Source organism: Oncorhynchus kisutch, unplaced genomic scaffold (genome assembly GCF_002021735.2).
Source record: "Oncorhynchus kisutch isolate 150728-3 unplaced genomic scaffold, Okis_V2 Okis06b-Okis10b_hom, whole genome shotgun sequence".
Lineage (NCBI taxonomy): Eukaryota > Metazoa > Chordata > Actinopteri > Salmoniformes > Salmonidae > Oncorhynchus > Oncorhynchus kisutch.
The window spans coordinates 2,945,110-2,968,479 of record NW_022261983.1 but is presented as its reverse complement, the minus strand read 5'-3'; the positions used below and the strand labels follow the sequence as shown (position 1 = coordinate 2,968,479).

The 23,370-nt window shown below is 46.5% G+C and overlaps 1 protein-coding gene across 6 annotated transcripts; it reads left to right on the top strand.

Annotated features, from left to right (window-relative positions):
- The first annotated feature begins 1,939 nt into the window (after window positions 1-1,939).
- LOC109892026 (tectonin beta-propeller repeat-containing protein 1) lies at window positions 1,940-23,324 on the top strand. 6 transcript variants are annotated; one of them, XM_031814064.1, is made up of 27 exons: window positions 1,940-2,076; window positions 2,689-2,776; window positions 3,603-3,835; window positions 3,966-4,151; window positions 4,437-4,559; window positions 4,850-4,972; window positions 5,775-5,949; window positions 6,271-6,374; window positions 6,493-6,594; window positions 11,328-11,455; window positions 11,841-12,316; window positions 13,321-13,424; window positions 13,553-13,708; window positions 13,992-14,144; window positions 14,583-14,740; window positions 16,690-16,826; window positions 17,440-17,533; window positions 17,661-17,757; window positions 17,900-17,979; window positions 18,087-18,164; window positions 18,296-18,470; window positions 19,993-20,128; window positions 20,836-20,928; window positions 21,221-21,327; window positions 21,410-21,535; window positions 21,715-22,202; window positions 22,248-23,253. In XM_031814064.1, the coding sequence occupies exons 1-27, from the start codon at window positions 2,044-2,046 to the stop codon at window positions 22,309-22,311; spliced, it is 4,017 nt and encodes a 1,338-aa protein (XP_031669924.1). In that variant the 5' UTR covers window positions 1,940-2,043; the 3' UTR covers window positions 22,312-23,253. The 6 variants fall into 6 exon arrangements, with proteins under 6 accessions (XP_031669924.1, XP_031669922.1, XP_031669923.1 ...); XM_031814062.1 differs by having other exon boundaries at window positions 21,715-23,253; XM_031814063.1 differs by having other exon boundaries at window positions 1,941-2,076; window positions 18,087-18,143; window positions 21,715-23,324.
- Window positions 23,325-23,370: the final 46 nt, after the last annotated feature.

Sequence of the window (23,370 nt, the reverse complement as noted above, 5' to 3'; positions counted from 1 at the left end):
GGGCCTGGAGAGAAAATCAAGTGCACTATACCACCGCTGGCCAATCAGATTGCTCAGATGACCGAGTCTGCACAGCATTTTAGGATGCATTATAGAAAGCTACGGCAAAATTGATACTGTGAGATTTCAAAACGTTTAAAACAAGGACTATAGAGAGACTGTCAACGAACACAGCAAAGAGCTGCTGTTTTTATGAGTGAGTTTAAGTTCTTACTCAGCACTGTCAACACATTGTATTCAACACTTTTATAACCCATAAAATGCGCGTTCTTCCTATTTCCACTCAGCGCTACAACAAGCAGTGCAGCAGTAATGAATGAGTAGGGAAGTGGATCTATAGGCTTGGGTCGTTTTTTATTATTATTAGTGGCTTGGGTCTTTTTTAATATCAAGGAATATTTCACGTTCTCTGTTCATAGGAGTAACAACATGAATTTGTGCATGAGGCAGAAATATTGTGGTGCGACTCGAGTTTCGCCATCAGCTGGAAAACAGTCTCTTTTTGGTCAGTGTCAGTGGAGGAAAGGGAGAGCGGAGGGATGTTGAGAAACGGACCCTCAGTCTGCTGCTCTCTCCCTCCACTGAGACTGACCTCAGTCTGCTGCTCTCTCCCTCCGCTGAGACTGACCATCAGTCTGCTGCTCTCTCCCTCCGCTGAGACTGACCCTCAGTCTGCTGCTCTCTCCCTCCGCTGAGACTGACCCTCAGTCTGCTGCTCTCTCCCTCCGCTGAGACTGACCCTCAGTCTGCTGCTCTCTCCCTCCGCTGAGACTGACCATCAGATGCAGGCACCATAAGCCCAGTAAAATAAAAAAGCTAATTGTTTAAATGCATGCTCACTCAGCTGTGCCTCACAAGTAATACAACAATGGAGCTATTACCGGTGTGATCATATACACTACCTCACATTTTGAAATATATATTTTTTTAAATGTCCAGAACAACACAGGCAAATTCAAGCAAAGCCAGTATGTGGTGATAATGTATTGGTCCTATAGCTTACCGCACAGCCTCATTGCTACAGTACTGCTATTAATAGGTTAATGTTGCATAGGCTTACATGTTTTAAGTCATGTAAATAAAAAAATCTGAGCGGTAGATCTCGGCATTTTGACTCAGAAAGTGATCTTGACTTAGAAAAGGTTGACCACTGCCTTAGCCTTACCACTCAAACGCACCCAGCGCTTCTTAAAGTGGCAACCCATCAACATATAAACGTCCAGCGCTGTGCTGTAGCAAGAACTTCTCTCTAATTGTATTGGAAAATGTATGCTATTATTCAAACGTTGTACTAAATTAGACCCACACAACAGTATTGGTTTATCTCACCTAAATCACCTTCTGCACAACAATGATTACATGCTATGACCAAATGTAACGTTAGCCATACAGCTCATAATATAATGCTTATTATATTATATTACATAATAGGCATGTCCTATTGAATTAATTGCATGCAGAGTGGCAACACTATGCCTATATCAAGGCTATATGGCCTTCAAACTCAACTCTGGACCTCGACGCCAGTTCCACTGCCTTTTTCTTGTGTTGTCACAATTCCTATTAAGATATTGATATAGCCTCCCAATTTGATAAAGAGTGTAGCCTAAAACATAATAACTATCATGTCACTGTAGTAGCTCACTAACAATAACAAATATTGCCCCATGGTCTATTTGAAGACATTGGGCATGCAAATATCGTGATTATGATACATAATTATTGAGTCAACTAAAACCTACCTACTGTTTAATTATTTACACCTAACTTGTGTGGAATCAATAATTAAGATTCCGGTAGTAGGCGATATGTGCGCGTCTCTCCACTTCTCCGTCAAACAGCTGTAGCCGTCGGAAAAATATACAAGCCCACGCAGTTTGTCCAATCAAAAGACGAGATTCGGGACACCTGCAGAATGTCAGCCAATCCGAGTAACAGTTCCACCATTTCCTGTTGTGGATTTGGAACGAGACGTTATACCTTCAGAATGGGAATAAAAAGCGGATAGAGTAGAATAATTGGGTGGATGATTTGGCCCACTAAATGCAGCTAAACCTACGAAAACGGGCAAAGAGCGTAAGTAGGGCATTTGAACCTCTATATTGCTGTTGTAACGGAATATTGGATGATGTGTTCGGGGACAGGACGAAAGTGGAGTCTATCAAGTCAGTGACACTTTGCAGGACAGGACTAGATGCATTGAAGTTATGTTTTGCTGTTTGTCATCACCTCAAACCACAGTTGGTTGCCCGAAATATTCCTATTTCAATTTTCCTATTGATATTGAATTTCATTCCAGGCTGGGGCGCATCAACATGCATGGCAGGTGTCCGGTTTTAACGCACCTGGGTGTCTGATATCATGACGCGTCTTATCAGTGTCCATTGACAACCGTTGATCGGTTTTCGTTATTCAGGTGCAAGCCGCTCCTTACTCTGTTATTCCTCGGTGCCATAGGCTATGAAATCCACACAACCAGGCTACTCTAAATGTTTAAGCAGCCTGCCCACACCGTTGACAGCATATCATTGGGACCGATGACACATCCAATTTTCCCATTCCCAGTATTTATAGTGTTTAGTGTTCCCACACGGCCGTATCTCCACGTTGCAGCACGTGTTTACCGGAGATGAAGGCGACCACCTGTGGTAATTAACTGTGTATGGTGCTCCAAACACTTGTGTGTAGGCCCAACGGAAGAAGGCTGCGAGAAACGTGTTACAGCTGAAAAATACTAGAGGCTTCAACTGTGAAAGCCGTTTAAAACAAGTGTACAGTAAGTGTATATTTTGCATTTCTAAAAATGTATTTTTGATATGAAAGTAAACGGCTTTGTTTCTAGAACCGTATCACAATTGAGAATCGATTCACATGGCTGTTTCGGCTGCCAGAGCCAGTCTACCTCCTGATAATAAACAAGGTACTTGGACCTTAAGGAGTAACGTTAGGCTCGCCAACACTTAAGAGCACATTCGTGGGCTAGTAGGTAGGCTACTGGAATAAAAAACTGACTGTGTAGAAAACAAATCTGCTGACCGCTAAGCCAAAGATCTGTATAACTAACCCAAGATAGACCAGACTGTCATTTCCAATGGAAGCAAATGAATCATAGTGGGCAGAACAAACAAGGTGGTGGGCAGAGCCAAGTACGAGCTAGCGAGATCCTATTGGCGTTTTCTAGCGAGTATTTGCATTTTTCCGTTAGGGAACGCCTACTATGTGAAGTGCAAGTGTGCAATAACTCTACAAAATTTAGTCTACTCTGTTCTTAATTTATTTTAGTTTTGTGTTCAGAACTGTATTCCGATCAAATGTTTAATCAATGAGAGAGTTAGCAGAATGCAGGTCAAAATCCGTCTCCCTCCATCTTCTCCCACTGCTTTGGCTTCCTCACATCACCACATTTTAGTGGAGTGGAAACGCTACCCTCATGCTTCAGATTTATACAACCGGTGAAATATCTGGCTCATTATTCTAACTGTGGCTAATCTAATCAGTCCATTAAGAGTAGACAACGCTCAGCACAGAGCAATGTTGTGTTGCGGTAATGGCCGGGCCAGTGTGGTGAGAGGATTATAAACTGCCCCAGTGTTTATCATCAGGCCCCATCATGTCCAGCTCGCTCCTATGGGCAGTGGACGTATACGGGAAGGTGTACAGCCTATCCACCACCAGAGGGCGCTGGGAGCGTGACGAGGACACCCTCCTGGAGCTAAAGCGTGTTACGGCTGGACAGAGGTGCAGCTGGGGAATTGGCTGTGACCACCATGTTTACCTCAATATCGACCCTGGGGAGGTGCCAATTCGCTATCGAGAGGAGACCTATGAGAACCAGGTATTGTGATAATGCCATGTCTCCTCTGCCAACATTTACTTATTTAAACATGTGTGTGTGCGTGCATATGCACATGCTTGCTTATGTCTGCATGTTCAATTTTACCTTACAAAACTGTGTTTGGTTTCAGAGGTGGAACCCAGTGGACGGCTTCACTGACGTGCTGCTGCCCACTGACCGTTGGGCCTGGAGTGACCTCACAGGGGGGACCGCCCAGCCGCTGCACAGCTTCCTGTTGCCCTCAAACAGCTGGGAGTGGGAGGGGGACTGGTACGTGGACCAGGTCTGCGCTGGAGGAGACCCCATTGAAACTGGGGTGAGAGACTGGAATTTGGAATGCCAACAATTGCACAACAAGTCTGGGGTAGCAGACTTTGAGGTGCTCAATGAAGCTATGGAGTGCATCTCAAACGGTACCCTCTTCCCTAGTGCACTACTTTTGACCAGAGCCCTATAGGTCCTACTGAAAACTAGTGCACTCGAAAGCCTTGGATTCATTAAAACACACAGCTGTTGATTCAGTCGGGCCAACTGCTGACCTCTGAACTCTTTTACTTGTCAGTTTAATTGTGTGTGTGTGTGCGCGCATCTGTGTGTTTAGGGCTGGGAGTATGCAGTGGACTTTCCTGCTAACTTCTCCAGAGAGAAGAAGTGGAACTCGTGTGTTTGTCGCAGGCGATGGATTAGAGACAGGATATACAAAGCCAGAGGCTCTTGGACCAAGGTACAGTATTTTGGCCCACAACATGACTTGATTTGGTCCTCTTCACCTAATTGTGAGCATATGTCGTCCACCATTAGTTTCTGTGTGAGATCTTTTCCCGAGCCTGGTCTATCTGTCTTGCCAACTCACATGTGACAATGACCATAGAATTTGGGAAGACAGCACAAACCGTTCTAGGACCAGGCTAGGAGATCCCCACTGAAGGCTACATGCACTCCTGAAGGTATTACAATGCCTCCAGTAAATATACTCTCGTTTTAACAGTTCCTCTCCTGACTGAACCCCCACAGATCCCCTTGGACCACCCCAAGCAGCCCCCTCTCCCCCTCAGTGACGTTAGCTGTGGAGGCTGGGAGATGAGCGACCAACCCGGGCGATATCACTTCCTGTGGGGTGTGTCCCAACAAGGACAGGTCAGTGTGGCTGATCCATCACAGGTTATTCTGCTATGATGTTTCCTGTGCCTTAATACACCTGCATACAAACTGATTCTTCACACACATTAACAATACCTTTCAAATGGAATGTTGTTCACCTTCATGTTTTGTACGAACTCGCACACTCAGGCCTGCATATCTTAATGATGATAACATAGTCTCAGTGTTGGCAACTTGGTGAGGTGTCAAATACAGCACACAAGACCATTGTGCAGTTCAAACATTTGGCCACTAGAAGGCAGCAGTACTCCATCCATTGTCAATGCATTGCTTAACTTGGTCTTAGACTGTTCTTCCTCTTTTACGTCCAGTCTTGATCTGCTATTCCAGGAATCTCAGCATACTATCCTCTATAGGGAGGATCCTCTATAGGGATCCTCTGAACAGATCTTCCATTTACACCACTATAAATATAATGGATTGAGGTCAACGTCACTTACATCAGTGAATGTGAGACTTTCAAAGCAGCGGTTTTCTAAGTTCGTCATATGAGGTGCCTATATGCAAATGCTTTGCGTTCCTACCTTCACTAAATGTTGTGTTTCATCATCTCTTAATCATCAAATTATAGTGAGAATCTGCACACAGTAACTGAACTTAATTTGCATTTCAACCAGAATGTCTGAACTCTTGCCACCCTCAAGAGTTGAGTTATAACGCAAGTCTTGAGTGGTGATGTGGACACACACTCATGATAGTGTGATAACGACTAAGGCCCAGGGAAAGCTGAGTCAAGAACAGTTCAGACTAACCATGGCGGAGCTGCTTCTTCTCTCAGGTGTGGTTCAGGAGTGGCATCCTGCCACAGGTCCCCGAGGGCCAGTGCTGGGAGCAGGTGGAGGCCCCCAGGGAGGTGGCCCAGATCTCTGCCGGACCAGGGGACTTGCTCTGGGCTGTACTCTGGGACGGACAGCTACTGGTCCGTACAGGCATCTGCCTGGACAGCCCTACAGGTATGGGGTGATATTAGGTCCACACAACCATCTTCTAGCCAAATACATCATCAGTATACTATGTGGAAGGGATCATGTAGACAACGACTTGTTGGATGTGAAGCCAGGTAAAATGTGTGCTCTTTTGGCATGTTTTAGGCTTTTGTCCTATACGGCAGGTTTCCTCTAAAACCATTGGTAGTACTAGAGAGATTGGCAAACTTTGCTTCACAAGCGTTTGACTCGGAGTTCCAGAGAACCCTGTTAGGTCAACTTTATTTTTTGTATTTTTATTGATTTTACACAATGATAGTACAAATAGTTTCTTTACTATCCTATCAGGTTCCTCCTGGGTGGTGGTGGATTCTCCCCCAGTAAAGGAGGGCGGAACCATCCATGTTGCTGTGGGGGTCAGCGTGGTGTGGGCCGTCACTAAGGACTACAAAGTGAGACAACATCCACCCCTTCCTGAACTTGTCTCCTAACCAGGAAGGACTCTGGGCCCCGTTGTAGTCTGTAGAGCAGTACCGTAGCCTGCCCTATAAAGTGTGTGTGTGTGTCCAGGTGTGGTTTCGGCGGGGGGTGAACTCCCATAACCCCTGTGGCTCAGGATGGATCAGCATCGGTGGGGAGATGATGATGGTGGATGTGGGACTCAATGACCAGGTGAGACGACACAGGGGATTTAAATGCACTAGATGACTAATGGGGAGTGCTGTGTTGAAGCCACCGTTCCTCCATTTTGCCAATCCCCCACATTGTGAAAAATATTTTGGAAGGTATAGAAATGCATTTATTAATGTTTACATTTGTTTTTGCCTCGTTATTCTATTAAAGACACCTTAATGCATACTTTAAAATGATATTATGCAGGCTTAACATAAATATATATATTTTAATTCCCTTAAAGTAAATTAGTTTGCGGTTACTGTCCCCACTAAAACAAAATAATTAAATGCATGTAATTTTGTCCTTAACTTTTAAATTGAAATACTGTAGAATTTCATTAATTCCCATGAGGCACTGTTCCTACTGGGGAGTACCAATATGGCCGACCGGTGGCTTCAATGTCTCTCAATAGCCAATACATAGCATCAGCAATCCAGGGTTTATATACATCATTGCACAACACACATCAGGACAAAATAAAATGTGTTATATTTACATAGGTACATTTGTAATGATCAGTATCTTGTTGTCCTATTTTCTAAGACTTGCTTGTTCTCCTCTCTTAATGGAGAGTGCTGGTTAGAACCTTAGATGTTTGGCGTGGGGCTCTCATCCTCTGTGACAACCGAGTTGTGATTACAGTGCCATTCTCTCATGTCTGTTTGCTTAAGCATAATTAGACCCTGCTCATATACCATTCAAGTCCTCGTCTGGCCCTTCACCTCCTCCCCCTTGTTCCCTAGCTCAGGTCCTGGCGTTCCCAGCCTTGACCGATTTCACATTTCCCTGGTGTTGTATTTCTGTACAGGGCTGGAGTTGATGTCAGGGTGGAGGTTGAAGGGGCTGCTGCCTCCGTTTCCCTCTGAGTCTGAGAGGAGTTGCTAGTACAGCAAACTCGCTCCTCTGCCCTCCCGTCTCTCTCTCCTCCTTTCTCCCGTCTCTCTCTCTCTCCTCCTTTCTCCCGTCTCTCTCTCTCTCTCTCCTTTCTCCCGTCTCTCTCTCTCTCTCTCCTTTCTCCCGTCTCTCTCTCTCTCTCTCCTTTCTCCCGTCTCTCTCTCTCTCCTTTCTCCCGTCTCTCTCTCTCTCCTCCTTTCTCCCGTCTCTCTCTCTCCTCCTTTCTCCCGTCTCTCTCTCCTCTCTCCTCCTTTCTCCCGTCTCTCTCTCTCTCTCTCTCCTCCTTTCTCCCGTCTCTCTCTCTCTCTCTCTCCTCCTTTCTCCCGTCTCTCTCTCTCTCTCTCTCCTCCTTTCTCCCGTCTCTCTCTCTCTCTCTCTCCTCCTTTCTCCCGTCTCTCTCTCTCTCTCTCCTCCTTTCTCCCGTCTCTCTCTCTCTCTCTCTCCTCCTTTCTCCCGTCTCTCTCTCTCTCTCCTCCTTTCTCCCGTCTCTCTCTCTCTCTCCTCCTTTCTCCCGTCTCTCTCTCTCTCTCCTCCTTTCTCCCGTCTCTCTCTCTCTCCTCCTTTCTCCCGTCTCTCTCTCTCTCTCTCCTCCTTTCTCCCGTCTCTCTCTCTCTCTCTCCTCCTTTCTCCCGTCTCTCTCCTCCTTTCTCCCGTCTCTCTCCTCCTTTCTCCCGTCTCTCTCTCTCTCTCCTCCTTTCTCCCGTCTCTCTCTCTCTCTCTCCTCCTTTCTCCCGTCTCTCTCTCTCTCTCTCCTCCTTTCTCCCGTCTCTCTCTCTCTCTCTCCTCCTTTCTCCCGTCTCTCTCTCTCTCTCTCCTCCTTTCTCCCGTCTCTCTCTCTCCTCCTTTCTCCCGTCTCTCTCTCTCCTCCTTTCTCCCGTCTCTCTCTCTCTCTCTCTCTCTCTCCTCCTTTCGCTCCAGCTTGTCATACCTTTGTAATCCAAAGGTTAGCAATGCTAATAAGTAAATATAAAATCCCATAGAGAATGCTAACGAGCATAGTGCAAACATTTCTATAGTCTCTGACCTAAAGAATTTGCAGGACAGACATCCCAGCTCAAAGTTATACAAGTAACAAAACAAAGATGAGACAGCAAGGCTCTTGGTCCAGGAGGAGATTCTCACCTGTTACCAAGCAACGCTTGATTTTTGAAAGAAGCTAACTTACTACTAAATTAGAAAACCAAATGCACAACTGCAGAGCATTTAGCACAGTGGTCACCAACCGGTTGATAATATTGGACTGGTCGACCTCCAAAGCGTTCCTAGTCAACCACCAAACTTCTCTGTAAAAAAAACAACGATAAAGCCTTGCTTTCCTATTTTTTCATTAGTTTTCATGCTGTTGGCGGGTGGTAGGTGCGCCTGATTCAGCAGTCCTAGTGCCAAGAAGGCAGTGTTCCCATTTTGAACCATTTTATGTGTCTGAAGGTGTAACTCCGCCTATCCGGCAGGCCCAGAGGGCAAATAAAGTGCACCTGTTGACCCACCTCTAGCCAATCAGATGGCACATGACCGTGTCTGCACAGTTTCCTTTCGCCATGGACGGTGTAAAATAAGCCTTGAAATGCTCAGCAAAGTTGCTATTGTCAGATTTTAAAACCATGACTAGCGAGAGAGTCAACGAATACAGCAAAGAACTGCTGTTTTTATGAGGAAGTTTAAGTTCAACACTTTTCTATAAGCCATAAAATGTGCTTTCTCCCTACTTCCACTCACACTACAACCAGCACTGCAGCTGTAATGGAGTACAGCAAAGTGTTTCTATAAGCCATAAAATGTGCTTTCTCCCTACTTCCACTCACACTACAACCAGCACTGCAGCTGTAATGAAGGAGTACAGCAAAGTGTTTCTATAAGCCATAAAATGTGCTTTCTCCCTACTTCCACTCACACTACAACCAGCACTGCAGCTGTAATGAAGGAGTACAGCAAAGTGTTTCTATAAGCTTGCCTTGTTATTATTAGCGGCTTGTCTCTTTTAATATCAATAAATATTTAACTTTGGTCAGGAGTAACAAATTTGGTGCATGAAGCAGAAATAATGCAATGTGACTTTAGTTTCGCTATCAGCTGGAAGAATGTCCCCTTTTCTCAGCAGAGGGGGGAGGGAGAGAGTGAGAGTGGAGGGACAGTGAGTCAGGTGAGAGGCAGCCTCACTGGTGCCTCACTTGACTGACTGTCAAATGCAGGCCATCAGTCTAGTAAAAAAGTAGAGTAATACAACATGTGATCATATACAGTACCAACATTTTGAAATTATTTATATTTAACTTGGCAAGTCAGTTAAGAACAAATTCTTATTTACAATGACGGCCTAGGAACAGTGGGACAGATGTTTACCTTGTCAGCTCAGGGATTCGATCTAGCAACCTTTCGCTTATTAGTCCAACACTCTTACCACTAGGCTACCTGCCGCCCTAATTACAACATTGGCAGGACAATTCAAGCCAATAATCAGTGATAATGTATTGGGCCTATAGCTTACTGAACAAACCTCATTGCTACAGAACTGTTTTTAATTGGTTAATGTTGCAACGGCTTACGCTAAGTCATGTTTTAAAAAATAAGGTGGTCTTGACTCAAAGGTTGGTGACCACTGATTTAGCACAATTTAGATGGTTCACTTAATAGTTCTAAGATATCTTGCTGACAAACTGTCAGTTGGGAATTTCATACATACTGTAACTAGATCACCTGGTTTGTGCTACACAGTACTGAATAACTCAGGTATTTACTTAAATAGCTACAAATATTCAAATATATTGAGAAATTTTAAATAGTTATTGAATAATAACTGAATTGAAAAACCATCCCGGAGTATATACACGGTATACTGCCAAAGCCTAATTTCTCCGATCTCTCGTTTGTTCCCCCCCCCTTTCCCAATGACTCACCTGTTTCCCCCCCCCTCCTGTCTCTCACTTCCCACTCCTCTCTGAAACAGGAGCCTCTCTCCGCTACTCTAACCAGCGGTCCCATCCCAGCCTTATATATCCTTGGCCTATATTCTAAGTGCCATATTTGACACAAGCTAATTTGAGTAGGGCAATACATAGCCCATATTTCAGTCCTGTCCCAGAGTTATGGATGCCACTTGTATTAGATGGCACTAGGGTTAAATGGCTGTTTAAAGTAGCACTTGACAGCAGGCCTTTGGGTCAATCTATATTGGTTTTTACTGTGTCCATATTGTATTGTTACTGTATTGTGTTCAACTGTTCTCTGGCATATAACCAACTTGATGCTCAACTAGAGACTATTGATGTGTTGGTGCATCAATCTAAGTAACACAATAAAATAAAAGTCCCATCAAATTCTGTCAGTTTATGCAAGAAATATCTGCATGGGCTGCGTCTCATTCCTGCTGTCGTCCTTCTGCATTTGCGGTGGAAAGTGGTAGAGCCACAGCTGTCAGACCAGGAGACATCCTGAAAATCTGTCTTCTCGCCAAAACCTCTGTAGCATCCAAACGGTTTGGCCTATAAACGAGTATGACCACTCTATAGAAAGAGGAGACTCTCACGAACACGATGCGGTTCTTACAAGTGTCACGGGACTCCACGCTGATATGACAACGTTTGTCTGTAGCGGCCAAACCGTTTGGGCTACAAACTACTATGATCCCACTGTAGAAAGGGGAGACTCATGAACATGGTGTCAGGGGACTCGTCTAAAGGTAACCCATGCAAATGAATGAAAGGATGGAGGTAGTTTTGTGCCAACAAAAATAGACTTCTAAGAATGAATAAGTAGTCCAGCCACAGTGGGGGGGGGGTGATGTTGAGGATAACACTTTGTTTATGAATATGCCACTATAAATGTTTTATAATTTAAAGGTGTGGGGAGTTGGAGAGGACCGTGGTCTGTATTTCAGGAAGGGTGTCACCCCATCGGAGCCCAGTGGTAGGGGCTGGATACCTGTTTCTGCCCAATGGGGTCACAGCAAAGAGATGGTCCAACCCAGGTCAGTTGCATACGGAGTACACACAGAGAATGCTCACTTTCCAGTGTTTTTGCATTGTATTAGATTTCATATATTCTGTATGCTGACATCTCAAAATAAATATCCATGTTCATGTTAATTAGATTTAGCCTCAGGTGTTTTATTTATTATAAAACCACCCGCAGGCCGCCAGTTGGGGAACACTGGTGTATATGTTCTTAAGACTACATTTTATGCTTAACAATTACTGTACACGGAGATGCAGTTTTATTTTGATAGTTGTCTGTCATGTTACCAAATGATTTACTGTCACAAACATACTGTATGTGTGTCTTTGTGAGTGGCGCATTTATACTCATATGAGTGGTCCTCCCCCCCCCCCCCCCCTTCCGTCTCTGTTGTTCAGTGCTGGCTGTGAGTTCGGGGGACAGGTGACCAATGCTTCCCATGGTTCTGTTCTTACCTGCGAGGACTCAGGGGACACGGAGCTTCTCCTCACCACCATCCCCCCAAGACCACAGGACACCCCCAAAGCCTTCATCCCCACCAGTGACAGCTTCATCTCCAGCCTGGTGGCTGACCGTGAGCCCCTGAGGACCCCCACACCCTCCCCCAAAAAGCCACCCCAGGGGAAGGGCAGCGAGTCCACCCCAGCCCCGATGTGCAATGTGGACCTGGACGCAGCTCAGAGCCCCCAGGGAGAGGCGTCTTCTCTTGGCAGGGCAGGGGACGTGGGACCCCCCACCTCAGTGGCCACCTACCCCCTGGGTCTGGAGCCCTCTCTGGGTTTGGGGGAGGAGGACGGGCCTGTATGGGCCTGGATCTCTGGTGGAGGCTGTGATGTGGACCATACAGCTCAGATGACCTGGCTCAGGCCTGCAGGTACGGAGGAACACTCACCAGCCTATCAGAATATCAGACCACTACCTAAAGTATGAAACGCACCGAGAATCTCACTGCTGATAGGTACTTATCACAGTGGGAGGCCATTCCTTCTCTTGCTAGAACAAAAGCGGTACCTGCTGCGTGCTGACCCGGTACCGACGAACCTACCAATTCTACTTGTAGAATCACAATGATCGTCAGTGGTCAACAACTTGACTTTGAGCCAATCAGAGAGCACAAACCCTCATGTGGGGGAGCCATCAAAAAAACGTCCACGGATGAGCCGCTAGCTGACTAGTGGAGGCTATTCAGCAGGATAAATGCCCCAAAAAAGTAAAACCTGCAATGTTTTGTAGGAGCTCGAGGTGAGACGCCATCCGTCAGCGCAATCTTAGCATATGTTGTGCTAGCGAATATTCTAACACTAGCTAGCTAAACATTTGGCTATGGGTTGGCACTGGCAGTATGGGATTATGGAGAGTGAATTAAATAGTTTCTTCGTCATCTTGCTAGGTAGTGTCTGTGTGAACACTTAAAGAGATTGACGGGCGACACTGTTCAGGCAGGTAAACGTTTGACAATGGTACCGGTGTGTCTGCGCTCTGCCTAACTTTACTGAATTAATTAAATGGGCTAATTCTAGGACTTTTTCCTGGTGAAGTCACATGGTTAAGGAAATCCTTGTCCTGATATCTCTATCAAACTCTTAAATCACTTGTTTATCCTGTCTGTTATCTGTGTGCACCAGACCCATGCTCCACTGTATTATTCTATCCTGTCTGTTATCTGTGTGCACCAGACCCAAGCTACACTGTTATTCTATCCTGTCTGTTATCTGTGTGCACCAGACCCATGCTCCACTGTGTTATTCTATCCTGTCTGTTATCTGTGTGCACCAGACCCATGCTCCACTGTATTATTCTTTCCTGTCTGTTATCTGTGTGCACCAGACCCATGCTCCACTGTGTTATTCTATCCTGTCTGTTATCTGTGTGCACCAGACCCATGCTCCACTGCCCTGTCCATCGCCCCTGTTGAACCAGAAGCCTCGACGGCTAGGAAGGCCGAGACCACCACCAGTAAGGAGCCAGTGGAGAGAAGCGCGGTAAGACTGTTAAACTATTAACGTTACTGCAATTTTTTTTTAGGAGTCATGATTTTGCTGAGGTGGTGCTAGAAGTAGGGACAGTGACTTTTTAAATGGAGTTGTCTAATGAACACTGTACGGGTCAGTCTGTGTGGGTGAGGAAGGGCAGCATGCGCTGGTGGAGGGACTGGAAGCCCTATCGCTGGGTGGATGTGGGCGTGGCCCTGGAGCAGTCCACCAACGTCAATGGCAAGAGGGATGCCATCTTCTTCATCTACTTCACCCAGTATGATGAGAAAAAGGTGAGGGAGACTCAATGACACTCAAATTCCTTAGACATTCATCCATCCTTCCTCTCTTCATTGAAGTAATCACTGAATAGAAATGACTGGAGAGGTGAAAGCCATGTTGTGGAGCCAAGGCCTTTCTCACCTACAGAATCTAAAGAGTAGATGCCTACTACTCAGAATATACCGCTATGCTACTGTACTGCTTTGAATTGTTGACTCATTTTCATTTCTAGATTGGATGTCACAGTGGTCAGAAAGTATCTTCTCTCTCCCTCCGTTTCGCTATCTTTCTCAGTACCTCCATGTGTTTATAAGTGATGTGACGGTGCTGGTTCCTGTGCTCAAGGAAAACTCCCATCATGCCTTTGCGGTGTACACGTCAGATAGCACCAAACAAAGATGGCCGCTGATCCTGTCTGCACAGACTGAGAAGGACATGGCTGACTGGGTAGGTCTGGAAAGGCTTCCATTCAGATATAAACAGCACATGTGTTTTGAATGGATAGATATTCTAATGCCATTTAATTTATTTTTTATCTTTTACATGACTTTATCTAACACATTTTACAACAGCCTTCAAGGTAGCTTCCCAATTGAAGTAGCCTTGCCAGAGATAAGAGATCAGGGCTGCGTCCCAAATGGCACTATGGGCCCTGGTCAGAAGTAATGCACTACATAGGGAATAGGGTGCCATGTGGGGCACAGCCACAGTACTTATCATAAGAGGGGATACCAGATACTCGAGAGTTTTACTGTTGTCCACATGCAATGTAAAGCCTTTACCTAAAACCACTTAGTAAATGTAGTCCAGTAATATTACTTTTATCCATCTGGACTGTACCATTGGCCATATCTCTGAAGGGGTGTCTTTGTCTTTCCTGTGCAGCTGTCCCTGTTGGCTGGGTGCTGCTGCGAGGCCAGAGGGATCAGGGGAACCCCCTCCCGACAGGCCCTGTGGTCAGTCACTTCCAAGGGGGACGTGATGGTCCACGAGCCCTCTCCCTGTCTGGAGGCCCCGGCACACACCTTGCCCTGTGACATGATGTGAGCTTTACCTCTACCTACATGCCACACACTGAGCTTTACCTCTACCTACATACCACACACTGAGCTTTACCTCTACCTACATACCACACACTGAGCTTTACCGCTACCGACATGCCACACACTGAGCTTTACCTCTACCTACATGCCACACACCGAGCTTTACCGCTACCTACATGCCACACACTGAGCTTTACCTCTACCTACATGCCACACACTGAGCTTTACCTCTACCTACATGCCACACACTGAGCTTTACCTCTACCGACATGCCGCACACCGAGCTTTACCGCTACCGACATGCCACACACCGAGCTTTACCGCTACCGACATGCCGCACACCGAGCTTTACCGCTACCGACATGCCACACACTGAGCTTTACCGCTACCGACATGCCACACACTGAGCTTTACCGCTACCGACATGCCACACACCGAGCTTTACCGCTACCGACATGCCACACACTGAGCTTTACCGCTACCGACATGCCACACACTGAGCTTTACCGCTACCGACATGCCACACACTGAGCTTTACCTCTACCGACATGCCACACACTGAGCTTTACCGCTACCGACATGCCACACACTGAGCTTTACCGCTACCGACATGCCACACACTGAGCTTTACCGCTACCGACATGCCACACACTGAGCTTTACCTCTACCGACATGCCACACACTGAGCTTTACCTCTACCGACATGCCACACACTGAGCTTTACCGCTACCGACATGCCACACACTGAGCTTTACCGCTACCGACATGCCACACACTGAGCTTTACCTCTACCTACATTTTTTTTTATTTATTTTTTTATTTATTTTACCTTTATTTAACCAGGCAAGTCAGTTAAGAACATATTCTTATTTTCAATGACGGCCTGGGAACAATGGGTTAACTGCCTGTTCAGGGGCAGAACGACAGATTTGTACCTTGTCAGCTCGGGGGTTTGAACTCGCAACCTTCCGGTTACTAGTCCAACGCTCTAACCACTAGGCTACGCTGCCGCCCCACATGCCACACACTGAGCTTTACCTCTACCGACATGCCACACACCGAGCTTTACCTCTACCGACATGCCACACACTGAGCTTTACCTCTACCGACATGCCACACACTGAGCTTTACCGCTACCGACATGCCACACACTGAGCTTTACCGCTACCGACATGCCACACACTGAGCTTTACCGCTACCGACATGCCACACACTGAGCTTTACCTCTACCGACATGCCACACACTGAGCTTTACCTCTACCGACATGCCACACACTGAGCTTTACCTCTACCGACATGCCACACACTGAGCTTTACCTCTACCGACATGCCACACACTGAGCTTTACCGCTACCGACATGCCACACACTGAGCTTTACCGCTACCGACACGCCACACACTGAGCTTTACCGCTACCGACATGCCACACACTTATGTTTCTGTGTCTCCTCCTCACTCAGTTCTCTCCTTTTTTCATCCTTGCCCTTTTCAACAATGACAGCCACTTACACACTGTAGCATGTTCCTTCACTGCTTTGAAGCCAACCAACCATGTACCTCTGTTCTTTTCTCTGTTTGGCTAACATAACTCACCTGACGTAGATCTATTAGCTACTACTAACCTGCTAAAACAATGATCTTATCTCTGGTAATCTTAAGCATAGTTCTAAGTTCTAACTTCTGTCTTATTGCTAACAATTGGTGCTAGTGTCTCTGTCTTTTGCTGGATGCTAACCACAGGTGGGTGGTGGCACCGTAATTAAGGATGACGGCCTCATACTAATGGCTGGAACGTAATAAGTGGAATGTTATCAAGCACGTAGTTTCCATGTGTCTGACACCACCCCATTCTCAATATTATTATGAACCATCCTCCCCTCGTCAGCCTCCTGTGATGCTAACGCTGTCTGGGCGCTAACCGCTAGCTGTACTGTCTGGTCCTGGTACAGGTTTTGGCTGCAGGTCCCGGGCCACCTGCGCTGTGTAGAGTCTAACAGTCTGGGTGTGGTGTGGGGGATCGGGTATGATGGCACCGCCTGGGTCTACTCTGGTTCGGGCAGCGTTGCTGAGGAAGAGCCCCCTCAGGGTAATAAATGACCCCTCAGTCTCTCAGGCCACCACAGTCTTGGGTTGTGTTCATTAGGCACCAAACGGACTACCCAGACTTGCCCAATAAGAAACACTTATTTTCAATTTACTTTGGAAAAAAACAATTTTCCCTTAATGAACATGCCTGTGATGGTTTTCAATCATTTCTTCCATGTAGCTTAAGTCATTGATTGACCTTAATTAAAGATGAAATGTAGCCAACACTGAGTGCGGTTCTTGAGGACTCCAGTTGTTCACCCCTGCCTTAGACCGGGCCTTTGCTAGTCCACCCTGTAAGCTTCTTTCATCTTCACACTTTAAGCTTCTTTACCTTCGACCTACAGTAGGTTGACGGTAACAAAGATTACGACAAGTTTGGAATCCATGTGGAAGCTTTTAGGAAACTGTTCTGGGATATTAGAGTCCTCTTGTTTTAACCTTTGTCATCTTCAACCTGCTTCTACAGTTGTAGCTAATGTGTATTCATATAGAACTGCAGGGATAAAGTAACAATTCAAAGTACTGTATTAGAACTAGATAGTCAATTATTACTGATGAATCACTTACATCAGACTTATTATAGCAGAGTTGTGCCTTTCCTGTGTTTGTAGGAGACAGGTGTATCCTGCACACACAGACAGATGGAAGGACTGTGTACATCTATGAGAACCAGCGATGGAACCCCGTGACTGGATACACAGACAAGTACAACTATCTGTCTCACGTGACTGTTGGCTGGGTTGTAATAATATGTCCTAGACACTTCCGACTGCTCCTCTGCGTGTGTGTGTGTGTGTGTGTGTGTGTAATATACACTTTGCCACCCTTGCAGGCTTCTCCCCACAGACCGGTTCCCGTGGAGTGATGACAACGGCTTTACAGAGTGCACCAAGTCCACCACCCACCCTCCCTCGCCTCAGTGGAGCTGGGTAGGTCGTCCTAGTCCCTGAACCCCCTACACCCTCAAACCTCTTATTACAGTTAACACACAGTCCAATGTTGTATTTAATGTACCTGTATGTTGTTAATGTTGTACTCTCCCGCTCCATCAACATGCCTCTGCTTTGCCAGGTGACAGAGTGGGCCGTGGACTTGGCTTTCTCAGGAGGGACAGACAAAGAGGGGTGGCAGTATGCAGCAGACTTCCCTGTGTGAGATACACATGTTCATTCATATTTCATCAACCTTATATAATGGCCAACACTTATCTTAGAAAAAGTAGTGTGTTGATTGACTGTTCTGTGTCTCTGTCATGTAGGACGTTTCATGGCAACAAGAGCCTGAAGGACTTTGTCAGACGTCGGCGCTGGGTCAGGTATAGTCTGCGCTGGGTCAGGTATAGTCTGCGCTGGGTCAGGTATAGTCTGCGCTGGGTCAGGTATAGTCTGCGCTGGGTCAGGTATAGTCTCACTCAAACATTTCATTAGGATGATGATGATGATGATGATGATTCTCGTTTCCACACAGGAAGTGTAAAATCACCCTGACTGCCCCATGGCAGGAAGTCCCGCCCATCCCCCTAAGTGACATCACAGTGTTGCCGTGCCTGGCTCAGAGCAGTATGGAGCAGGTCTCAGTCTGGGGCCTCAGTGACAAGGGGGATGTCCTGTGTCGCCTGGGAGTCACCCCCCAAAACCCTGCGGTGAGGAACACCCCCAAACTTACAACCTGGGACTTTAACTAAAGACACTCATTACTACATCACAGAATAACATCCTCTTTGCTTGAACAAATATGCTCACTGTTATTCTTCTATATAACAGAATTCAGCACCCTCTTCAGTCTGTTTTTACAATGCATTCTGACCAAACCTCAGCATCCAGCTTTCTCACATTCCCAATTGAATACGTTACTTTTGTAGTGTACGTCCTAGACTCGTATGTGGACACATGCTCATCAAACATCTCATTCCAAAATCATGGACATTAATATGTAGTTGGTCCCCCCCCACCCCACCCTTTGCTGCTATAACAGCCTCCACTCTTCTGACTCTTCTGGGAAGGCTTTCCACTAGATGATGTAATATTGCTGCATGGACTTGCTTCCATTCAGCCACAGGAGCATTAGTGAGGTCGGGTGTCAGGCCTGGCTCGCAATCTGCATTTCAATTCATCCCAAAGGTGTTCGATGGTGTTGGGCTCTGTACAGGCCATTCAAGTTCTTCCACACCAATTTTTACAAACCATTTCTGTATGGACCTTGCTTTGTGCACTGAGGCATTGACATGCTGAAACAGGAAAAGGCCTTCCACAAAGTTGGAAGCACAGAATCGTCTAGAATGTAATTGTATTCTGTAGCATTAAGATTTCCCATCACTGGAGCAAAGGGACCTAGCCCGACCCATGAAAAACAGCCCCAGACCATTATACTTCCTCCACCAAACTTTTTATAGTTGGCACTATGCCTTTGTGCAGGCAATGTTCTCCTGGCTTCCGCCAAACCCAGATTCGTCCATCGGATTGCTAGATGGTGAAGCATGATTTGTCACTCCAGAGAACGTGTTTCCACTGCTCCAGAGTCTAATGGTGGCGAACTTTACAACACTCCAGCTGCCGCTCGGCATTGTGCATGGTGATCTTAGACTTGTGTGTGGCTGCTCGGCCATGGAAACCCATTCCATGACGCTCCAGACTAACAGTTCTTGTGCTGATGTTTCTTCCAGAGGCAGTTTGGAACTCGGTAGGGAGTGTTGCAACCGAGGACAGACGATTTTTACGTGCTTCATCACTCAAAGTCCCGTTCTGTGAGCTTGTGTGGCCTACCACTTCGCGGCTGAGCCGTTGTTGCTCCTGGACTTTTCCACTTCACAATAACAGCACTTAAAGTTGACCGGGGCAGCTCTAGCAGGGCAGAAATTTTATTAATTGACTTGTTGGAAAGGTGGCATACTATAACAGTGCCACATTGAAAGCCACTGAGCTCTTCAGTATGGGCCATTCTACTGTCTTTGTCTATGGAGATTGCATGGCTGTGTACTCAATTTTATACACAGGTCAGCAACCGTTGTGGCTTAAATAGCTGAACGCACTAATTTAAATGCATGTCCATGTACTTTTGACCATATTGACTACTTTTTTGTTGCTAATGCTAAAAACAAACATATTTCATGTTCTGTGGTGCTGTCCTGTTGCTTGTTCATGCTATCTCTGACCATACCATCCCAGGGTTCCTCGTGGCTCCACGTGGGTACTGACCAGCCCTTCAAGTCCATCTCCATCGGGGGAGGTCACCAGGTGTGGGCCATTGCCAGGGACAGAGCTGTGTTCTACAGGGGCTCAGTGTCTGCCAGAAACCCTGCAGGTGAGACCCAAATGCTGGGGAGGTCCTTCTGAGATGCTGGATAGATATGGATGGCCTACAGTGCTCTATGACTGAAATAGACAAATACATTTCTTTTTGAAGGCACATAATGGCCTGTTTCTTAGACACAGATCACTGTAAGGCTAGTACTGGACTTAAAAGCATACCACTCATTATACTCCATTCCAGGCGGTGTCAGAGGAAGGCCCTAAAAATTGCCAAAGACTCCAGCCACCCCAGTCATAAACTGTTCTTTCTGCTACCGCATGGCAAGTGGTACTGGAGCTCTAGGTCCAAAAGGCTTCTTAACAGCTTCTACCCCCAAGCCATAAGACTGCTAAACAGCTAACCAAATGTCTCCTTTTTTTATACTGCTGCTACTCGCTGTTTATTATTTATGCATAGTCACTTTACACCTACCTACATGTGCATATTACCTCCACTAACCTGTACCCCTGCACATTGCCTCGGTACGGGTAACCCTGTATATAGCCTTGTTTTTTTTGTTGCTGCATTGTTGGTGAAGGGGTTGTAAGTCAGATCTACACTTGTTGTATTTGACAAATAAATGAGTGATAAGTGATTTTCAATTGAAAGTATATTTCAGTCCAGGACTAGGTGTAATGTGTTTCCCATTTCCTGGCCCGTACTGAACCTAATGGTAGTTAGTCAACTAGTTTTAGTTATTCTTTGTCATTGTCCTGCAGGAGAGTGTTGGTACCACATCCCTTCCCCACCCAAACAGAGCCTCAGACAGCTGTCTGTAGGGAGAACCTCAGTCTACGCCGTTGACGAAAACAGTGAGTAGCCACAACCTGTGGGTCGGCTCTTTCAATGCTTGCTTTGCAGGAGAGCTGCTCTCTTGTAAGTCAATGATGGACAAATGTTGATTTAATTGACAGGGAGAGTGCACATTAATCAACATTTGTCCATGTAAATGTGCCTGGATAAGGAACTTATATTACCATCTGCATTTTCAGCCGTAATCCCGAGATGGATGAAACAACAAGCAGGATCAATGTTTCCTAACTAATGGAATATTTAGGAAACTCTCTCCTGACCACTGTTCTCCCCTGCTGTGTGTGTGTGTAGGTAACCTGTGGTACAGACAGGGCCTGACTCCCAGCTACCCCCAGGGCTCAGCCTGGGAGCTCCTCTCCAACAACGTGACCAAAGTCTCAGTAGGACCTCTAGATCAGGTCAGTACAACGCTTTTTTTTTTTTTTGTGTGTAAGTTAACTTATTTTCTACTTCAATACCTGGTCCTGTTGTGTTGTCTAGGTGTGGGTGATAGCAGACTGGGTCCCAGGCTGCCCCAGTGAGCTGTCTGTTCCTGGAGCTGTCTGTCACAGGCTGGGGGTGGGACCTATGCAGCCCAAGGGCCAGTCCTGGGACTACGGCATCGGGGTGAGTCATTATCAACTTGTGTTGATTTTGATGTCTGCTCCAAATGGCACCGTATTCCCTAAATAAATCATAACTTTTTATCAGGCCTATGGGCCAGACATTGTGCAGTATCTGAAATACCTCCGTTAAGATGGTAATGCACGAGATGTCACGTTAATGTGAGGAACACTGTCTTTCAGGGAGGATGGCAGCACATCAGTGTGAGAGGGAACTCCACAGAGGCTCTACGTGCCACCCCGGCCCTTACTGGATCCACCCCCCGTAGCCCACTTCCTGCCACCACCCCCTGTAGCCCACTCCCTGCCAGGCCAGTCCTTACTGACACCACCCCCCGTAGCCCACTCCCTGCCAGGCCAGTCCTTACTGACACCACCCCCCGTAGCCCACTCCCTGCCAGGCCAGTCCTTACTGACACCACCCCCCGTAGCCCACTCCCTGCCAGGCCAGTCCTTACTGACACCACCCCCCGTAGCCCACTCCCTGCCAGGCCAGTCCTTACTGACACCACCCCCCGTAGCCCACTCCCTGCCAGGCCAGTCCTTACTGACACCACCCCCCGTAGCCCACTCCCTGCCAGGCCAGTACTTACTGACACCACCCCCCGTAGCCCACTCCCTGCCAGGCCAGTCCTTACTGACACCACCCCCCGTAGCCCACTCCCTGCCAGGCCAGTCCTTACTGACACCACCCCCCGTAGCCCACTCCCTGCCAGGCCAGTCCTTACTGACGCCAGGATACCTTTGTCACAGGAGAACGGGAACTCTGTGGGTCTGTAGGGTCTCTACTAACCCGCCCCTCCATCTCTACCCACAGCCCTGTGTGCCTGATTCCATTTCCAATACAACCCAGCACAAACATGGTAATGTTGGTCTAAATGTAAAGAGCATGAATTGGTTGGATATTTAAATCACTTAGTGCTGGGCTGAAACATGTTGGCCACCTTTGACCCAGCACTGGAAGTATTAGTGCTTCTGTCAGTTTATTCATTCCACGGTCTGAACTTTAGTGGCAGGTGCTAGAAGTTGTTAGGGTGAGAAATGGAACCGAGCCTGTGTCCCATACCAACACACGCCACCCTCTTGGACCTCCGTGTAGTCTTGCTTTGTATGATTTTGTTTGCTTTCTCATTTGCCTAGTTGACACCTTTTCATCAAGGTCTATGTATGCTTTGGAATCTATTTGTTTACTGTCATCTTGGTTTGGCCTGCATGATGTTTGCAATGTTGAAGTAGCTTTTTCTTCAGAACTAAAAATATCAACTCTGGGCTTCCATCACAAGGATTATTTAATACATTTACAACCAGATTTTTTTTCCTCAGATGGTTAAAAACAATACGGACTTGAATAGCATCTATTTGCTGTGTTATGTATTAACATCCAGGAGTTCTGCTCAAGTCACATGCTCTGCAGAAGCTCCAGGCTCTAGTTAGAACATCCAGAATGTTATGAATAGGACCAGGAGTTCTGCTCCAGGCTCTAGTTATGACATGTCCCTGGTGGATTACTTCAGGATTCAAACAGCACTGTGCCTACATTGCATTACACTTATGACAATTTCCTGGATGTTAGGCGACGTCAGCTACCTTTAGAAGTGCAGCGTAATGCCTGCGCACTTTTGTTTGAATTCCTGTCTGAGTTTGCTGTGGCCTCGACTGTTGAAGCTGTGACTGTTCTTACAAGGACCGACAACTGAAATAAATTCCAAAACAGCTCTGCAACCTTGGGTGTTCTTTGTATGGGCCTGGAGTTTCACTATACCTGTACAAACATATTAAATGTTATGTAAAGATATATTTAACATTTTGTTCTACCAAGATTGGCTAGTTGAGCACAAT

Bases quoted from the DNA above. Each gene is read 5' to 3' on its own strand.
- LOC109892026 (XM_031814062.1), top strand. From the start codon at position 2,044: ATGCAGCTAAACCTACGAAAACGGGCAAAGAGC. The intron at 4,973-5,774 runs GTCAGTGTGGCT...TTCTTCTCTCAG, and splicing joins GTGTGTCCCAACAAGGACAG to GTGTGGTTCAGGAGTGGCAT. The intron at 14,145-14,582 runs GTAGGTCTGGAA...TTTCCTGTGCAG, and splicing joins AGAAGGACATGGCTGACTGG to CTGTCCCTGTTGGCTGGGTG.